The sequence below is a fragment of the Panthera leo genome, chromosome F3, assembly GCF_018350215.1.
Source record: "Panthera leo isolate Ple1 chromosome F3, P.leo_Ple1_pat1.1, whole genome shotgun sequence".
Classification (NCBI taxonomy): Eukaryota; Metazoa; Chordata; class Mammalia; order Carnivora; family Felidae; genus Panthera; species Panthera leo.
Window position 1 is genome coordinate 14,676,907 of NC_056696.1, and position 20,983 is coordinate 14,697,889.

The window sequence follows — 20,983 nt, forward strand, 5'->3', positions numbered from 1 at the left end:
CGACTGAGCCGCCCAGGCGCCCCTCCATTTATTACTTTTCATGCAAAGTTCTGTTTGTTTAATAAAAAAAGTAGAGAAAAATGTTAGATGTATCTGTGGGCTTACTTTTCAGTCAAACACATGGTAATTGTTATTTAAAATATTTGATACATTATATTTTGCTTTAATAATGTTTCAAAGGGATTGTTACTAAATCTACATTATAAATAGATGGCCATAAACATGAGTTGAAACAGATCTCAGCAGGAAGGTATTAAGTAACTAAACTTCTTTCTTCCATTTGCCTTTTCCCCCTTCTTCTTTACCTCTTTTTTTTTTTTTAAGAAAATATTTTATTGATTCATTAAATGGCATTATTCAGGCATTTAAGATGTGAATATTTATTTGTCTTTGGCATCATCTGTCTATACATCCTAAAATCTCATTCAGAGTCCTAATAGCTCAAACAGATTCCCTCCCACTCTGTGCTATGGACTTTTGTTTTGTTTTCCCTTTATCCATATTGATTCTCAAGTTAACTTCTTTTTTCTAGGTTTTGGTTTTAGACACAGAGTAGATGCTGTCCTTGTTCTGATTAAATTTTAAGTGATTATTGAAACCATAAAAACTAGAAAATATTCTAATATAGTTCCTGGAGAATATTAAAAGGGTATTTCATTATATGTATTTAGAGAGTATTGGTCTCTCTTTTCTGAACTCCAGTGTAGTTAATCTGTTCCCTTCTTTAATGGTCTTCTACGTGCATGTCTTTATCTTCCCATTAGATTTCAAACTTCTGGTGTGAAACTAGTGTAGGGTGATGCCCACAGCATCTCCCCAGCACGTTTTAGTTTCTCAGTGAATTTTTTTAATGAATAAATAATATTATTTATTTCAGATTGCCATTTTCGGGATCAATGCAAGTTTGTAATTTCACTATTATTTATTTTAGTCACATATGGTATTCCAAATGAAACAGTCCTTTGGAATCAAGTAAAGCTTTAATTTAGTTAAGAGGCTGTTCAGTGTCGTTTCCTCTGTTAGACTTTACACGAGCATTTGCAAAATAAATTATGTGTAGTAGGGGAAATTTTAATTTTATCTCTCCAATTCTAAAAGATCAGTAGAGCTAAAGTCTTGGGTTCTGTAGCATTCTCACTGGACTTTGCCATTTTTATAAGCTGTTGTTCCTTGAAATCCCACTGTGTTGAAGCTCTGTTCTGCCAGATTTTTACAAAACTCATAGTATGACCTATGCTATTATCACCCACTGAATTGTTGAGTAATGTATCCTGACTTGAAGTCAGTGTTTCTCAAACCATGGTGGACATCAGAAACCCCTGGAGTTTGTTAAGAGTACAGATACTGCAGGGGCACCTGGGGGGCTCAGTTGGTTAAGCATTAGACTCTTGGTTTTGGCTCAGGTCGTGATCTCATGGTTCATGGGTTTGAGCCCTGTGTCTGGCTCTGTGCTGACAGCTGTAAAACCTGCTTGGGATCCTGTCTCTCCCTTTTTCTCTCTGCCCTTCCCCTGCTTGCTCTCTCTCTCTCAACAAAATTGATAAACATTAAAAAAAAAAACAAAGTGCAGATACTGCACATCTTCCCCTGGGCATTCTGAATCTGTAGATGTAGGATGAATCCTGGACATCTGTGGATATATAACGCTTTCTGGTGGTCCTGGAACCATTTTTGAGAAACACTGCCATTGAGTCAGAAGTTTATTTTGAATGGAATTTTGTGACTTTTAAAATGATGAATCTTCCAGAAGTTGTGAGGCATTCTAAATGCATTTAGGGGTGCCTGGGTGGCTCAGTCGGTGCGTTCGACTTTGGCTCAGGTCATGATCTCCCAGTCTGTGGGCTCGAGCCCTGCGTCCGGCTCTGTGCTGATGGCTCAGAGCCTGGAGCCTGTTTCAGATTCCGTGTGACCTGCTGTCTCTGCCCCTCCCCCGCTCCCACTTTGTCTTTCTCTCTCTCAAAAATAAATAAACATTAAAAAACCAAATGCATTTAAAAGCTGTGTTATAGGTATATTAATGAATTTGACATTGCACAATCAGTACTGGTTTATGTGGCATTGCAGATGTAATTATAAAATACTTTCTTAGCTGCATTTTTTTTTATTGGTCTAGTGTATATTAACATGCACTTAAAACACAATTATTATTTGTTAAAAAACTCCCATTTTAAATAAACTCTCACCTATCAGGAACGAGAACAAAAAACCTCAAGCTTCAGTGTTTTTTCTGCTGTTAATTTCTACATACACAATATGTATCTCTACTTAATCCTGCATTTTATGTGTGACCTTTTATTGGAAAAAATTTCAGGATATTTAGAAGGCATGGTCTAAAATGCCTTTCTTACCTCTAATAATGGTCAGTGTTTGATGGTGCTAATATTGATCTTTTTTAAAAATTTATTTGTTTTGAGAGAGAGACAAAGTGTGTACACGCCTGTGCAGGTGAGAGTGAGAGTGAATGAGGCACTGAGAGAAAGAGATAATCCCAAGCAGACTCCCAGCTGTTAGTGTAGAGCCCAAGGTGAGGGTCTATCTCATGAACTGTGAGGTCATTCATTACCTGAGCTGAGATCAAGAGTCAGACACTTCTGTGACTGAGCCACCCAGGTGCCTCACTGGATTTTTTAATTACCAAAAGGAGTTTTCTGTATCACATGTTTTTATAAATACTGACTCTCTGAAAATGAATGTGAAATGAAAATACAAAGTAATTTAATGTAAACTTTTATTGATTACAGCTAAATGAATGAGTGACATATTCTAGTGAGGTCATTATGATAATACACCTGGATTAATATTCAATATAAGGGGCCTTCCCCCCTCCCTTTTTTTTTACATTGCACATGATTCTTTTATAAAGTGGGCCTAGCATTCTTTGGACATGTGATGCACTGACAGGTTGGGAATTAGGGGAATTACTGTGGAACTTGACTTATAAATTTGTAGGTAATCAGAATTATGTAAAATGCCTTAATCTATTATTTCTTTTCTTTCTTTCTTTCTTTCTCTCTCTCTCTCTCTCTCTCTTTTTTTTTTTTTTTTTTTTTTTTTTTTAGGGACTTTCTCCCTCGAGGGTCGGGCATTGTAACCAGACGGCCTCTTGTGCTGCAGCTTGTTACTTCCAAAGCAGGTAATAAATAAGGATGTTTGCCACATGAGTGAGCACATTGCTGTAGTACCTGTTGCCTCCATTCCTGGGTGTTGGGTTGTAGCAACAGAAATGTTTTTGTGAACCCTTTGCTCTGGGTAGTGGCCTGCATTTCTCTCCAAATGCTCTCTTCTTCATTGTTCCTTTAATTCCTTTGATTACATCACAAGGAAAATCTATTTGTGTGTAGGCTTTTAAAACACCTACTATTTGTGTGTAGGCTTTTAAAACACCTACTATTTTTTATGCCAAGAAAATAATGTATATGTAATTATGTATATATGTAATTTTTATTTATATAATTTTATAATACAGTTTAACTACTAATACTTTACTGGTTTACTTTCTTCCACAAGTGTGTGTGTTTGGGAATTTTTTTAAGTAACAATTCAACATCCATCTAATATCTGTATTCATATGTACAAGTGTATGTGTATCTATATCTACGTCTAATGTGCTATGCTTCCCCTACTCCTTAACACCATGATAATTTGGTAGGTAAATGAGCTTTGTTTTCATTCTTATTTCTTAGCAACTGGTGATGTTAGATTTTTTTGTGTTATTTGGTGTTTATATTTCTTTTATGAATTGGCATTTTTATCTTTCCCTATTTCTTCTTGAGGATTTTTACTACTTTTCTTACCAATTTCTTTGAAAGTACTCATAAAAACCACACCTCATGAATTGCAAAAACGAAAGTTATGAAGTTTTACCCCTATGTTTTCTTCTAAGAATTTTATAGTTTTCCTCTAACATTTAGGTCTTTGATCCATTTTGACTTAATTTTTATATATGGTATGAGGAAAGGGTTCAACTTCATTTTTTGCATGTGAATAGCCAGTTTGTCCTAGCATCATTTGTATGGTTTTGACACTCTTATCAAAAATCAGTTGGCCATAAACATATGTTTATTTTGGGACTCTCAATTCAATTCATCGGATCTGTATTTCTATATTTGTGCCAGTATTGCACTGTCATAATTACCCTTGTTTTGTAGTAAGTTTTAAAATTGAGAAATGTGAGTCCTGTTTTGTTCTTTTTCAAGATTGTTTTGGCTACCCTGGGTCCCTTGAAATTCTGTGTGAATTGTAGAATCAGCTTGTTTTATCTCAGCAATGCAAGATTGGTTTAACATCTAAAAAGCAATTAATGTAATGTATCATATCAGTAGAATTAAAAACAGGAAATCACAGGATCATCTCAACAGATTCAGAAAAGGCATTTGAAAAAGTCCAACATCCCATCATTATAAAAACACTCAACAAAATAGTAATAGAAGAGAACTTCCTTAACCTGATAAAGGTCATAGACTATAAAGCCCACAGCTAACATCATATTTAATGGTGAAAGACTGCATGCTTTCCTTTTAAGATTAGGAACAAGGCAGAGATATCTACTCTTGCCACTTCAGTTCAGCATTGTGCTGGAGGTTCTAGCTAGGGCAGTTGGGCAAGAGAAAGAAAGAAAAAAACCCCATCCATATTGGAAAGGAAAGAGTAGAATGATCTCTATTCATAGAGGATATGATAAAATATGTAGAAATTCTTAAAGAATCCACCAAAAAACTATTAGAACTAGTAAATGAGTTCAGCATGGTTGCAGGATACCAGATCAATGTACAAAGATCAATTGTATTTCTATAAACTTGTCATGCACATTCAAAACATGAAATTAAGAGAATGATTTCATTTATAATGGCATCAAAAATAATACACTCTTAGGAATAAATTTAACAAAGGAAGTGTGAAATTTGTACTCTCAAAGCTATGGAACATTGTTGAAAAAGACTATAGAATATCTAAATAATTGGACAAGCATCCTGTGTTCATTCATTGGAAGATGAATGTTGAGATGGCCGTGCTTCCCAAGCTGACCTACTGACTTGATGCGATCCCTATAAAAATCCCAGATGACTTTTTTGGGGGTAGAAATTGTAGATATTTTTAACCATTTTTTAATATAAAAAAAGTCTGTACTAAGTTTGATCCAAAGGAATGGACTTACATGCTATCATTTGATAAAAGTAAGTTACTTACAAATCTACAATACATCAGCCACTATTCTAAGCTCTGAGATATGGCAGTAACTAGGACAAAGTCCCTGTTCTTCTGGTGATTTAAATTCTGTCATAAAATTTTTGACGTATTGAAGTTTTACTCTTTATGGTTGTAAAATCTATACATGTATCTTTCACAAAAAGTAAATACTTCGCACACTTTTCTTCCTTTTCATATGTAAAATTATCTTTAACATTTAGTTCTCTTTTTATCTGAAATTTATTTTCATGTATACTGAACTATTTTTTTCAGTCTCCTTTATCTTCTATCTCATTCCTACTGCAATCTATTTATGAAGATCTTTTCTGTTTTATTGTGCCAATAACACAGTGTTTTACTTTTGTGGATTTATAATTTGCTTTAATATCCATCTGTCATGTTTGTAGTCTTCTGCCATTACCTATTTTTATTTAGGAGCTCTTTTCTATTTGGCAAAATTTAGGATAATTTTATAAAGACAAAGCTATTGCCACTAAAATTATTTTAAACCTATAGATTCATAAAGAATAATTGATATCTTTAAAATATTCATTTTTTCTAGTCCAGAGATCATGCTATATCCTTTCATTTGCTCAAATATTCTTTTTCCTTAGTAAAATTCGTGATTATCTTTATATAGCATCCGTGCATTTCTAGTTAGGGTATTCATATTTAGTTCATTTTGTTCTTGTCATTTGAGTAGGGTTCCCCCCCCCCCCCCATTTTCTTTTCTTTTCTTTTCTTTTTTTAAATATTTATTTATTTATTTTGAGAGAGAGAGAGAGAGAGAGAGAGAGTGCGTGCTGGGGAGGGGCAGAGAGAGAGAGGAGAGAGAGAATCCCAAGCAGGTTCCATATTGTCAGTGCGTGGAGCCTGATGTGGGGCTTGAACTCACAAACTGTGAGATCATGACCTGAGCTAAAGTCAAGACACTTAACTGACTGAGCCGCTCAAATGCCCCTACATTATATTTTCTAATCTCTCATTGCAGATTATGTTAACACTGCTATTTTTACTTTTAATTTTTAAATTAACCATTTTACTCTACATTTGACATTAAAGCATTTTTTAAATTTTATTTATTTATTTTGAAAGAGAGGAGAGAGAGAGTAGGGGAGGGGCAGAGAAAGAGAAGGAGAGAGAGAATTCCAAGCAGTCTCCATGCCATCAGAGCAGAGCCTGAGGTGGGGCTCAAACTCATGAACCATGAGATCGTGACCTGAGCCTAAACCAAGAATCAGTGGCTTAATGGACTGAGTCACCCAGGTGCCCTGACATTAAATATTTTTAATTGATTCTCTTGTGTATTTTAGTTATATATATATATATATATATATATATATATATATATATATACACACATATACATATATATATGATATATAATTATATATAGCTATATAGATATGTAGATCTATAGTTATATATAGATCTATATAACTATATCTATATATCTATATCTATATATATAGTTATATATATATATAGTTATTTAGTTATATATAGAATTTCTTAATTTTTTTCTATAAATGCTTACCATGCAAATACTGAGATAGCTGAGATAATAGATAATCTCCTTTGCACTGGGGATTTTTGGGTGAGTACTTACATGTTGAGCTTTTTTGAGAAGGTACCTCACATGCTTTTTCCTTATACCTTTTTGTTAACAGTCTCCCCATCTTGTCACTTCTAAGCCCCTGACCATTCTGTCATTAGTTAGTGAGGATCATACTTCACACACCACCTCTCTTTTCATGCAAAGTAGACTAGAAATTCTTCCCTTAGGGAAAACCTGCTGTTTTCACAATCATTCATGAACCCCAAATTGGGGTTTTTATATTGCAACACTATATTCTAGCTGATGCCAGCTAAGAACTCTACTTATTTTTTTTTTCCACTCTAAGTGAATTGTTCATAGGGGAATCCCATGTATGACTATAGGTTTGGGTTGATGGGGGCTAACAATGGCTGAAAGAAGCAAGCTGGGATAGATGTCACTGCTGTAATTTACTTGTGCCTTTGGATCCTAATTGGGATCAGTTCTATAAATATTACTTACTGTTTTTTTAAGTTGATTTATTTTTGAGAGAGAGAAAGAGAATGTGTATGAGCAGGGAAGGGACAGAGAGAGGGAGAGAGGGAATCCCAAGCGGGCTCCATTCTGTCAGCACAGAGCCCAGTGCAGGGCTCGGTCTCACAAACCATGAGGTCATGACCTGAGCCCAAATCAAGAGTCGGATGCTTAACTGACTGAGCCACCCAGGTGCCCCCATAAATACTACTTTATCTTGATAGTTTCATTCATTCATTCATTCATTCATTCAGTGCTTATTGAATGACTCCTGTCTATCAGGCAAATAACCCTGGCAACATGGAGCTTATGTTCTAGTTGGGGAGAAACCAACAACCACCCGAAAAACAAAATAAAACAAAATAAAAAAACTCAACACCATAGAATGTTAGATGATGAAGAAAGTGAGCATTCAATCCATGCCGACATTTATGTAGGCAGAGGGAAGTTAGAAGATTCTAAGATAGGAGCTACTTGTGTGGTTGAAGTTTAAAAGAATACCAGTAGGGCTGGAGTGGAGAGAGGAGGTAATGGGGAGAAAATGGGGTAAAGAGAGACAGCATTGCTGAAACAGTTGCTTGGGTAGGGTCTTGTGAGCCCGGTGCCTTGAAGGAACATGATAGTAGGATTAGGGCCTTAGAGTAGGTGCCCCTGAATGTAAGACAATGAAATAATAGAGTGACTCAGGGATTGGTTACTGGGTTGAGATAATTCTTTTACTCATGAGGAGGATGAAGGGATACCTTTTCTATTGCAACCACATGGAAAGAAGAAACTATGGGAGAAACTAGTAGTAAGTCTGTACTTGTAGTGGCAGAGTTGTGAGATTCCTCGTGTGATGACTTTATTTTTTCCAAAAGGAGATAAGATATTTGCTAATAATGATCATTTTTTGTTCTCATTTCCGTTAATATGTCTGCTATTTCTCTTTAATGTCTGACCACATTAACCAGGAACTCCAGAACCATGTTTTGCTCCCAGTGGTGTGTGTCTTGTGTTAAATTATGCATATACTATTAACTATTTGTTTTTCCTGGTAAAGAACTATTTTATTCCTAACATTTAAAAATGTTTATTTATTTATTTTGAGAAGGGCAGAGAGAGAGAGAGAGAGAGAGAGAGAGAGAGAATCCCAAGCAGGCTCAGCACTTTAGTGCAGAGCTGGCATGGGGCTCGATCTCACAAACTGTGAGAGATCATGACCTGAGCTGAAATCAAGAGTCAGATGCTCAACCAACTGGGCCATCCAGAGGCCCCTTATTCCTAGTTTTAAAAATATTTTAAAACCTAATAGGTAGATATATAATTTTAATGAGTGACATTTTGGCATTTATTGATATAATCATTTAAAAAACTCTTTGATATGTTCACCTTTACATTTATAGATTTCTTATTTAAGCATTCGTGCATTCCTAAGATACATTTGACTATAGTAACTTATTCTTTTATGGTACTATTAAAGTAATTTCACCAATTTATCTTAGGTTATTTACATTTATTTATATATACACATATCTATCGTCAGGTTATCAAATGAAATCTGTACTGGTCAGCATAAAATCAATTGAGTAAATGGGGCACCTGGGTGGCTTAGTTGGTTAAGTGTCCGACTTTGGCTCAGATCATGATCTCGTGGTCTGTGAGTTCGAGCCCCACGTTGGGCTCTGTGCTGACAGCTCAGGGCCTGGAGCCTGTTTCAGATTCCATGTCTTTCTCTCTCTGACCCTCCCCTGTTCATGCTCTGTCTCTCTCTGTCTCAAAAATAAATAAACGTTAAAAAAAAAATCAAAATCAATTGAGTAACTCTTTTTCTGTCTCTTGATTTTTTTCTACTAGGCTTTGAAACTCTTAAAAACCCAGTGATGCATTTTCGTTTCTGTTTCCAATTAAGGAGGGCTGCTAGCCTGGCTTTTCTACAAAGGAATGTGTCTTAGACTCAGGGGTTCAGAGACAGCAGCTGTGGGCAGTATGAGCCTGGGAGAGGTAGACCTGAGGCTGTGGTTGCACTGGGTCCTGAGGCATGGGATATCAGAGCACACAGGGGGTATTCAACATCATGTGGATACTTCCTGTTCTAATGCAGAGATTTTCCTGCTGTAATTCTAAGAAACTATTATAAAAGTGTAGCTAAACCCTAGACAGTTACTATTTAGAAAGCTATAACACTTAGTGGTTGCCATTTTTTGAGCGTTAGTTATTATCATGTAAGAATCTTCTGAGATAGATGTTATGATTCCCATTTTATTTTATTCTTCTTCTTATTATTATTCTTATTATTCTTATTTAATGTTTATTTGTTTTTTGAGACAGAGAAAGACAGAGCATTAGCAGGGGAGGGGTAGAGAGAGGAGACACAGAATCCAAAGCAGGCTCCAGGCTCTGAGCTGTCAGCACAGAGCCCGACATGGGGCTCGAACCCACGAACTGTGAGATCATGACCCGAGCTGAAGTCGGACGGACGCTCAACCAACTGAGCCACCCAGGCGCCCCTATGATTCCCATTTTAGAAAAAGAGTCCCAGCAAAGTTAAGCGATTTGTCAGAGGCCACACTGTTGGTAGGAGTAGGGATTGTTACTAATGTCTTTCTGACACTAATAATATTGCATTTTAAAAATAGGAAACTTGAACTGTTTGCTTTATTTTTTATTAAGTAAACTGTATGCTCAACATGGGGCTAGAACTCATGACCCCCAGATCAAGAGTCACATGCTCTACCAACTGAGCCAGCTAGGTGCCCCTTGAGCCACTCCCTTTATAATTACAGGATACACTTTATATTTGTATTGGGCTATTTTTTATGTAAGGAAGCATAAATATGTGAATAGTAAATACATAAATTATTTGATTAACTCATAATTATCATTTACTTCGCAACATGATGCTCATTTACTAACATTTGACTGCTTGTCTCCACCTGCTACGTATTAGTTGCTAAACAAAGCCAAAAAGTTAATTACAGACCCTAAGCCTTATTCTGTGTAATTTGTTTTGGGAAATTTAGTACTTAGTACAGGAGAGCATTCTAAGAAATCACACAGTGTTGTGAGGAAGGTGAGAAAAAAATACCATCTCTGTTTTATTAACAAAGATAACATTTTTAAGTGATAAGGTCTTGATAGTTTGGATTTAGAGAGAGGGATTTCTGAAGGTTTGGCTTGGGAGGACAAGAGCTGGACAAAGCACTGATGAAGTGTTGGGTAAGGACTGGGGTGTCAAGGGCAAGCGAGTAGGTAGGGGGTCTTGCTAAGACAAGGGGACAGTTTTCAATGCCTGTGGACATTTCCAGTGCCATGCTGAAACTGACTTTTGCCAGCTCCTGAGATCTGATTATGCAACTCTCTTTTCATTTCTGTATTCGGTGAAATCATGATAGTAACCTGAAGTTGGTCATGGTAGGAGTACTTACACTACGGAAATTGGCAAATGCTATGAATCAAGACTTTTTCCTCCTTAGGGTGCCAGCTATTGTTAAACATTTACCAGCATGCCACTGGTTTCTTTCTTTTCAATAATGAGTCTTGCTGTTCACTGGTTTAATGACATGTCAAACTGAGAAAACAAATGTGTCTGAATATAATATTTTTGATGGTCTGCTGAGTGTGTTGAAAGTGTCACTCCTTTAAGAAATGATCCACTTGGGGGTGTCTGGGTGGCTCAGTTGGTTAAGCGTCTGACTCTTGATTTAGGCTCAGGTCATGATCTCAGGGTCGTGAAATCAAGCCCTGTATTGGGCTCTGTGCTGAGTGTGTAACCTGCTTGGGATTCTCTCTCCTTCTCTCTCTCTGCCCCTCCTCCACTCAGGCTCTCTCTCTCAAAAAATACATAAATAAACATTAAAAAATTATTTAAAAAAGAGAAATGATCCATTTGGAGTTTGATATACTTCCTTCAGGAGGGGTGGGTTTTTAAGACAGTAGAATCCATCACTCTTTGCATTAAAAGTTACTGTTAAGAATTTACAAAAGTAAAGCCTGTAGGTCATGGTTAAGGATAAGTGGTGTTGTCATCTGGAGAATTTTTTTATGTTAAAATGCTTCTCTAAATGCTATTATATTGCTTCATACTCCTTTATTTCAATGACATTGGTATAAGAAAGAAAGATACTACAAATTAGAACTTTCAAAATGGGTAAATTAAAGTTAATTGTTCAAATTACAGAAATATTCTTTTGTGAAAGATTTCCTTGGTATTTCCTCCTTTCATGCATGTCAAATATATTACTAATTCATCAAAATTTGATTTGCCACCTTTGTATTACATTTACTGCACAATGTAACATGTCTGTGTTTCAAAAATTGCATATGACTTATAATTTATTAGAGAATTATTACTATTCAGTTTTTTGGGGGAACTTGGAATTGCTTTAAGTGTCCATTTTAATAAAGATGTTCAGTAACAGAAGCCAGAGAACTTGTTTCTGAGACACCAGATGACTAACAGGATGGGGTGGAGACACAAAGTTCAGGCAGCAGGCCTGAGAAGCAGCAGGTACAGATCCCCATGTTCTAAGTGAGGGCTCTACCCTGAGGCCCCTCTCCAGGGCCACTCGAACAGCACTGCGAGTCTAGGTGGAACTGAGCCAAAGGGTATTGCCTCCTACCACAAGAGTCAGGGAATAGTTCATTCTAGAGAGAAATGTCACCTTCTCACAGGTGAGCTTTTTGAAGGATTTTACAGATTACTTAGACTTTGAGTCCTGCTATACGTACAGTGCCTCAGGACCTGTTTTCTCACTTCATAAATTAGACTGATACACTCAAGTATTTTTTTGAATAACAACATTGAAAATATTTTAAAACTATGTCTCATTCATTTTATATTTAAATATCTGAATTTGATTTGAATTGATATTTTAGAATAAGATAGTCTGTTTTTGCAGAGGATTAAATGTTTATTTTTTTTTCATTGTAACAAGTTAGCCTCATGTAAAAACAAATGTGATTCTGAAAACATTCTTTCTTAACTACAGCTTTGACCTTGTTCTGCTCCATTGCTGGTTCCCTACTGCCTTCCTTATAAAATGCAAGTTACCATATAAAGTGCAGATTCATAGTTGAAAGTCCCTTGAATATAGCTATTTTTAAATTTTAATGTGCATAAGATTCCTAAGGATCTGGAAACTTCCTTAGAAGTTTTGATTCAGTAGGTCTGGAGCAAAGCAGTGGGATGTATTTTATTTTATTTTATTTTATTTTATTTTATTTTATTTTATTTTATTTTATTTTATTTTATTTTTATTTTTTTTTTAACGTTTATTTATTTTTGAGACAGAGAGAGACACAGCATGAACGGGGGAGGGGCAGAGAGAGAGGGAAACACAGAATCGGAAGCAGGCTCCAGGCTCTGAGCCATCAGCCCAGAGCCCGACGCGGGGCTCGAACTTGTAGACCGCGAGATCGTGACCTGAGCTGAAGTCGGACGCTTAACCGACTGAGCCACCCAGGCGCCCCAATGGGATGCATTTTAAAGAACTACTGTCAAGTTCTTCTGTAAGCTGTTGGTCTTTGATAAACACTTTGGGAAACATTCATAATAGTTTCATCTAATTCTTTCACTGGTCTTTTCTTTTCCTAACTACCTTTCCTTCTTCCCTTTAATAGGCTCTTTTTTTAGGTATTACCTATTATTATTTTTTAAATTGTCTAAATGTTTGGTCATAGAGTCTTTAGACAGGTCTAAGTGCAGTGCTTTGAACATAACAGGCACTCATTCACTGCTGACGGTATTTTCCTGCTGCCAGGGCATCTAGCTCAGACACCAGCATATTTGGCTCTGGTATTTGAAGAGCCCAAGGATATTTTCTTTCCAGATTTATTTAGATATAATTGACATATAACATTGTGTAAGTTTAAGGTGTACGATATCATAATTTGATATATATGTATCTCAGGATTTTCATAGACTGTCAGAGGTTGAGATTCTAATAACATTTAATTTTGTTGTTGCATAACTCACTTACTTTCCAGTCATAAATATATAGAGAAAAAAACCATCCAAGTGAAATCTCTGTAACAGCAGAGCATATCCACTCACCCCTTGTAGCTGGGGTCTTCCTTGATTTCTTGATAAGCCCAGGAAGTCCCATTGACCCCTTGGACTGTCACAGTTATCAAGCATCCAATGTTAATTCTGGAAAATATAACTATCAAAAATACATTAGAATATATTAGGGTATTGGACAGTGGGGATGTTGGTTTTTCTAAGAAGTTTGAGGATCACTGGCATAGAAGGGATTAAAGGGTTTGTTTTTCTGGGGGGTGCTTTGAGTTATTATTCCATGAATGTTGGACACAATGTAATAAATAAATGAACTCCCAAAGGTTGTAGGTAGAGTAACATTCTTGTTAAATGGATAGACACGTAGAGACTCTATACATATATTATGACAAGACTTAGTACACATATTCTCACATTTGTAATCTATTTCATGGAGAGGTCAAATGGCTCTCTTTCAGGATTCTTATAAACCTTATTTATGAGGGAGGAAAATGGTCATTTGTGCACTTTCACTCAGACCTACTTTAAATCTGGTTTGGTTGTGTTTTCCAGATCACTGCTCTTTTAAATATTTGTATAACTCAAGAAATTTAACTGTCTTCATTTTATGCTTGGGTATTGGGATCCCACTGTGAATTACTGGGTTTTCATTTTTCTCCCCTCCCCTCCCCCTGCCCCCGCCTGTTTCTTCTTATTTTTGCTGACAACACTCTAAAACCATTTTTACCGTTTTTCTTTTGTTGTCCTTTTTTCTTAGCTTAAATATTGGTTACACATTGATTAATAGACTTAGAAGTTCTAGTTTTCAGTTATGTATCTTCCATTATGAAGTCCACAGCAATTTTAGTTCAACTCTCAAAATTTTGAGAGAAGTCAAAAAGCTATTCTAAGCAAACCTGACTTAAATTTTATTTCTTCACAGGTAGATGGCTGCCCTTTAATGCTACATATGTTTCCATTTAGGAAGGAAATGACTAAATTAAAGGTCTTATATTTCTCCTGAAAGGAAATGAAGAAATATATATTTCAATAAAATTCCATTCTTGATTGTGAGGTTAAGATGACTTTTGAGTTGTCAATAATTTGCCAATTATTTTCCAATTCTTTAGGTCTCTTTGTCTCTATTCCATTTTAAAAGAAGGCATTGAGGCTTTTCTCAGCCTCATTTCCTAGCCAGAAATTATAGTTATCTGACCTTAGACTATGATGTTTGCTTAAAGAGGATGGATGGATGGAAGGGAGACAACAAGTTCCTTCATTTTGGGACTTCTCTTTCTTTCTATGCCCCATCGTACTCCCAGTTTTTAAAAAATGAGTTGTCTTGAAATAATTGAGATTAAGAAGACTAAAAGATAAACTGTGTAGTTGTTAATATCTGTTTAAATCTGAGAGAAGGAGATGTGATTTTTATTGTAAGAAAATGAGTAGATGTATTTTATATCATACCCATGACTGTAGTCAACTAATAATTACTGTTTACCTACCTCTTCCCACTCTCATTGTTTCCCCTTGGGCTTCTAACAATAGAAACTGTAGATCACAGATGTCCCCTGCATTTGCATTTGTTGGGTGAGTTGTAATAGTCTGGAAATCATTTTCTTGGCCTTCTCCTCCTCCGTGTGTCATGCTCAGTCTTCCCTACTGCCACAGCCTGCACTCTTCTTTCTGTGAAACATTCACTTCAGCAGCCACTAGTCCAGCAGGGCACAATGAGTTATCTCACTGAATGACATGGTCCACAAATTTAAGAAATCGGTGGTTCTGTTGCATGAATGGCATACAGTAGACCATCACTGAGCTACTCTGGTGGTTTACAAGATGATTTTGTACTAACTGAAGGTGTTTATTTTGCAAAGTGAGCTAAATTCACATTAAGTACTTTTAAAGTGATCATGTTAGTTTAATATTAACAATACCCTGGAGTGCCTGAGTGGCTCATTCAGTTAAGCATCCGACTTAGGCTCAGGTCATGATCTCACGGTTCATGGGTTCGAGCCCCATGTTGGGCTCTGTGCTGACAGGTGAGAGCCTGGAGCCTGCTTCAGATTCTGTGTTTCTCTCTCTGCCCCTCTCCCACTCCCACTCTGTCTCTGTCTCTCTCTCTCTCAAAAGTAAATAAACATAAAAAAAAATAAACAAAAAACAAAAAACAATATCCTGAAAGTCTGGTAGAATTTCTTTTCATTATTTTCCCAAAGTGTATTTGTTTAGTAAATTTTTATCTTTTTGTTTTTGCATTCATCCATTCATTCATTCATGCATTCATTCACCTGTTCATTAAATAGATTTTAAATGCCTACAGTGTGCCACACAACAGAGAAGTTGCCAGTTTGTGTCCTGTACATCATGTCCCTTCAACTGTCTTCCTGTTACTATTACTTCAGCTAATATTTAAAGAGACCCTGCCCTTTTTTTTAAACCTCTGCATATGTACAGAGGATATATGGATGGAATTTTCTTTCGTTTAACTTCAGTTTTTATTGTTTCATTATATAGGAATTTGGGGTCATGCAATACTTTACAAGTATTCAGGCTTAGAAGCACATATCTCTCTAAGGCATGTCAAAAGCCATTTGAGCCTCTGTCCTTTGGAGGGTCTCAGATCTGAGGCATGTCAACTGTGATTTCCATTTTGTAATTTTATTTATTTATTTAGAGTGCATGAGCAGGGGAGGGGCAGAAGGAGAGGGAAAGGGAGAATCTTAAGCAGGTTCAATGCTGTCAGTAGACAGCCTGACATGGGGCTTGATCTCATTAAGGCACAATCATGACCTGAGCTGAAATCAAGAGTCAGATGCTTAATTAACAGAGCTACCCCACCCCCCTCCATTTTGAATATCTATTTACTCTTGTTCTTATTCCTTATCAAAACCCTTTTTCCTGGCATGTACATGATATATCTGACTCTTCATCATTGTATTATTTTAAGTTTTCATTTTTCTGTGTACATGTCTACCAGTGTTCATATTAGGCTCTATGTAGACTTTTCCTTGACCAAGTATTAGTGCAGGATTCAGAATAAACATCAATGACCTTAAATATAATTCAGGTCTATTTTGATTTACCAGGTAGGTATAATCTTGAGATGTCTAAATTGTTTTTTGTCTAAATTACTGCTAACCTTTTAAGTAAATCTTTCAGTTATTTTGTATCTATGCTATCAAGATTGTTAAAGTTGGGTGTTCAGAAATGTACATGGGCAAGGAATGCTTATTCAGCAGTTTATTGAGTGCCTTTTCACTACTCATGAAAGCTATTTCTTTAGGTTATTGAAGGGTGTACAAAGATGTATATGAGACAGAGTCCCTACACTAAAAGGGTGATGCTGTAGTGTTGGATAGGTGAGAAGAGCCACACCCTTAAATAATTCTGGGACAGTATAATAGCAGAGTGTAAAACTATGGGAGTGATGTGAAGCGATTATAAGACTGAGGAAAGTATACGTACTGCAATTGCCAAATGATCTAGAATAATGAAAGTGAATGTTTAGAGGTTGGTCCTGGAGAATACTTTGCACAGGAAAAGTAACATTATGTGTCAACTATACCTCAATTTGAAAATTTCGGGAATAAGAAGATAAAATGGATCAAAATGATCACTAAATGATTATACTTTAATTAAATCATGAACTATGTTAAAACTTTCCCCGTGTTGAAAAAAAAATTCTTGTGTGCAAATTCCATCCCCTTTGTAGTTTTTGTGTCTGTTCCTGCTGAATGACTTTTATCATTCCTGATTATGGCTCATATTTTCCTGCTTCTTTGCATGCCTAGTAATTTTGACTGAACACTGGACAGTGTGAATTTTATGTTGTATTGGATTTTGTCTTAATAATTTTGGGCTTCATTCTGATATGCAATTAAGTTAATAGGCATCCAGTTTGATCTCTTTGAGGTTCGCTTTTAGAATTTATTGGCATGGCTCCAGAGCAGCCTTTAAATCAGGGCAAATTTGACCTCGTTATTGATTCTACTTGAAGCCCCAGGTATTACTAAGTATCCACTCTGGCTTCTTGGAAGCCAACTATTCCAAGCTTGTGAGCTCTGGAGTAGTCCTTTCTGGTGGTTCTTTCTCCCAGCCTTAATAGTTTCCTCACATGCATTCACTAGTCTCCGGAACTTTATCTCTGTGCAGCCCCTTTTTCTTCAATATTTGAAGAATATTGCTCCACTAAATTTTACCTGATGGGGCACCTGGGTGACTTGGTTAAGTGTCCCAACTCTTGATTTCAGCTCAGGTCATTATCTCTCATGGTCTTGAGATCAAGCCCCATGCTGAGCATGGAGCCTGTTTGGGATTTTCTCCCTCTTTCTCTCCCTACCTCTCTCTCTACCCCTTCCCCACTCAGGCTCTCTCTCTCGCTCTCTCTCTCTCTCTCAAAATAAATAAACATTAAAAAAAATAAATTCTACCTGCCTTTGTAGCAGGATGCTCGCAGAGAGTCATGACACGGAGGCTTTTCTTTCCAGGAAGCAACTTTATTCCTGCCAGCACCGCTCAGTTGGGTTTGTACCCAAAGAACTGAGTCCCGAACGCCATGTGGTGTAGTTTCTTATGTATTTTTCATTTCTTTGTCTCCCATATATGGTAACACACAAATATGCAGTCTGATTAAGTGGTCTCACGTTACAAGGTCATGAGGGATGTTGTCGCTTATGCATATATCCAGGTTGCCTTGAGGTTTTTTTCTTTCCAAAGGGAGGGGACCCTACCACATCTTGGCTTCCTTGAACCCTGAATTCTGTGCCTCCATTTCAGTGAGACTGTTGAGGTTTGTATGGATTCTCCCTTCCTGTGCTGCCACATTGACATTTTCTTGAGGCAATTGAAATACTCACCTTGTTGATTTCCCTTCTCTCAGGAATTACTGTCTTGCATTGCCTGTTGTTCAATGTAGAAACCCTGTTCTTTTATATATTGGGTCCTATCTTCTAATTTTTTAAGGTGGGAGGGTAAATCTGACTCCTGATACTTTATCATGGCTGGAAGTGGAGGTAAGACTTTGCTAACCTTTTACTCTGATAATGGTCAACATTGAGATCACAGTAGTTTTCACTGCTCATGAAAACATTTCCAGGGTCATTTTTGGGCATTGGCTTATGGCTCTGAGGTGATGAAAAAACCTTAACATTTATATCTCCCAGAGAAAGAGTTTGCCTTAAACTATTTCTTTCACATCTCTCTCTTTTTGTAATATGTCTCCCCATTATAGAAGCTCCCAAAGAAATATAGAATACCAGATGAGTGAGGCAGTTTTTTTCAAGTTAAAAACACCAATTTGCTAAAATCTTGATGGTGCCTTCAAGCTACTATAGGGATGTGAAATTCAGACATTTTTAGGTGACAGAGGAGGCTGCCTGGCTGCCAGGTGGATGAGTTAATAGGACTTGGGTTTGTAGTTGTCACGTTTAGAACTTAACCTTAAAATCTACCTCCATTAGACTCTGCAGATGGTTCCCACTGATATGGCAATGTCACCATATTAGTGGTTACCATTAATATGACCTCTTCGCAAGAAGAATCTTTTTTTTTTTTTTAGTGTTTATTTTCGAGAAAGAGACAGAGCATGACCAGGGGAGGGGCAGAGAGAGAGGGAGACACGGAATCTGAAGCAGGCTGTCAGCACAGAGCCTGACATGAGGCTTGAACTCACAAACCATGAGATCATGACCTGGGCTGAAGTCGGACCCTTAACTGACTGAGCCACGCAGGTGCCTCTCAACAAGAATCTTAAGAAGAATTTTGTCAGGACTATTTATTGTTGTTTGCTTTTGCTTGCTTCATCATCTCTTGGAAGTTGCAAAAAAAAAAAAAAAACAAAAAACATCCCAATGTTGGTCTTAGAAAGAATAATGGCAAGGATAATAAGGAAAGGGAAATTAGTTCATGAGGCCATCCTTACTGTAAGGATTATACATGTACCTAAAATAAGTGGCCTTGCCTCAGTTATTCCAACTGGTGGGAGTTAAATGTTAGATGATGTGCAGTCTGAGAACCTCACAAGGATAGTTGTTTAAAGGTGTAAACACATTACAGAAGTGTGGGTTCAGATATATAATTTTTAAGTTAAAATTCAATTACCTTAACTAAATGCCTGTAATTAAATAATAAACTGAGGAAGCAAATGGATAGCCCTTCAGACTTCATAAAAGCCAACTTGTATAGGCTGTTGATACCCGTATATTTCCATAGAATTGAGGGAGACTAGTGGAGCTGTGCTAAGCTAATGAAGATTGATAAGCATCCTTTCCCTGCTGACTTGCTTTTGGCTGGATGATAATGTATTTGTGAAGTTGTGGTAAGTGTGTATGTGAATATGCTAAATACTGTGCAGTTGGGTGAAGTATCCATTGCATTTCCACTTCATTTGGGGAGAGTGGTGGGATTACCATGCAGTGACACATATCAGAAGTCAGACAAGAAGAATAGGGAGCAGCTATCTGTTACTTTGCTGGTAGCATGGAGGTAGACCTAGTGAGGTTTGTGGTTCCTGTGGATCAGGTGGCTGCATTTGGACTGAGTCTTCATTTCTTCTCTTTAAGCCTCTAGCTTTATAATGAGCTTCATAAGAGTTATAATCTATAGGACGTGTGTGTGTGTGTGTGTGTGTGTGTGTACTATACTGTCCTTAGGTTAATTTCTCCCAGCAGGTTTTGTGTGTATGCATGTTGGGGAAATGGTTGTATATTATCCATCAAGGCTTCTAATTTGACTGGGCTTAGATATTTTTCAAAAGCAATGCTCAGAGTTTAAATGTTTTAAATTTCATCATAACAGGCTGAGAAAAATCAGTATTTCACAGCAAATAATGAAACACTTTTATTTGACTTCACTTTCAAAAGATTATCAATAATAATTTCAGGGGTGCCTGGGTGGCTCAGTTGGTTGAGTGTCTGACTCTTGATTTTGGCTAAGGTCATAATCCCAGGGTCATGGGATCGAGCCCTGCATTGGGCTCTGTGCTGAGTATGGAGACTGCTTAAGATTCTCTTCTCTCTCTCTGCTCCTCTCCCCCACTTGTATGTTCTGTCTCTGTAAAAAAAAAAAATAATTTCAGGTATATTAATAGCAATAACTTTCCTTAGTATTTATATAGAATTTCAGAGTTTCTCTAAAATAGGATATATCAGAAGTAGTTAAGTAAATTAAATTTGTTTCCTTTGGCCCTGACCTGCCGTGTCTATATTCATTTTTACTCTTTGTGCTATCTCATCTCTCCCAGGTCCCTGAATTTTCATATACACTTAGTAGCTCGAAAGCCTTTCCAAGAATATCTAGTAAGCTCATTTATACTCAGATATAAGTAATTGATACAGTTTAAAGTGTTAATATCCCATAGGCCTTTGAATATTAACAAAAAAAAATTGAGAAACTTTACTTACAGAAATTAATCTCTATTACTTGAGTTTTCTATTGGAAAGAGGATGGTGTTTGTTTGATTATTTTTAATCTGTAGGGGATTTTCAAGCTCTTAAAACCATACCACTTAGGTGGCTATAGTTTGTTTCTACCCAAAGTTAGCACCTTAAGGTAATTCCATCTTCAGTAAGTTCCAAGTTCTTTATAAATTATTTGTAATCTTTAAAACCCTCTATTTGTAATGGACAGCATTTCAATCTGTTGACAGCTGATGAAACAAATACAGTATTTTAGAGAAATAAAATAATGTACTTGAAAACACTTTGGAAAGTGTTAATACATTATACGAGCAAATTTTTATTGGTAAA

General features: G+C 36.6%; 1 protein-coding gene across 17 annotated transcripts in view; it reads left to right on the forward strand.

Annotated features, from left to right (window-relative positions):
* The window catches only part of DNM3 (dynamin 3), a 571,670-nt gene that overhangs the window by 87,168 nt on the left and 463,519 nt on the right, over window positions 1-20,983 (forward strand). For all 17 annotated transcript variants that reach the window (XR_006198729.1, XR_006198730.1, XM_042924852.1 and 14 more), the window contains exon 2: window positions 3,060-3,133. Coding sequence is in view for 15 of the 17 variants with exons in the window: in XM_042924852.1 (XP_042780786.1) it covers window positions 3,060-3,133 (74 nt within the window). In the remaining 2 variants the exon portion in view is untranslated. The remainder of the gene's footprint in view (window positions 1-3,059; window positions 3,134-20,983) is intronic.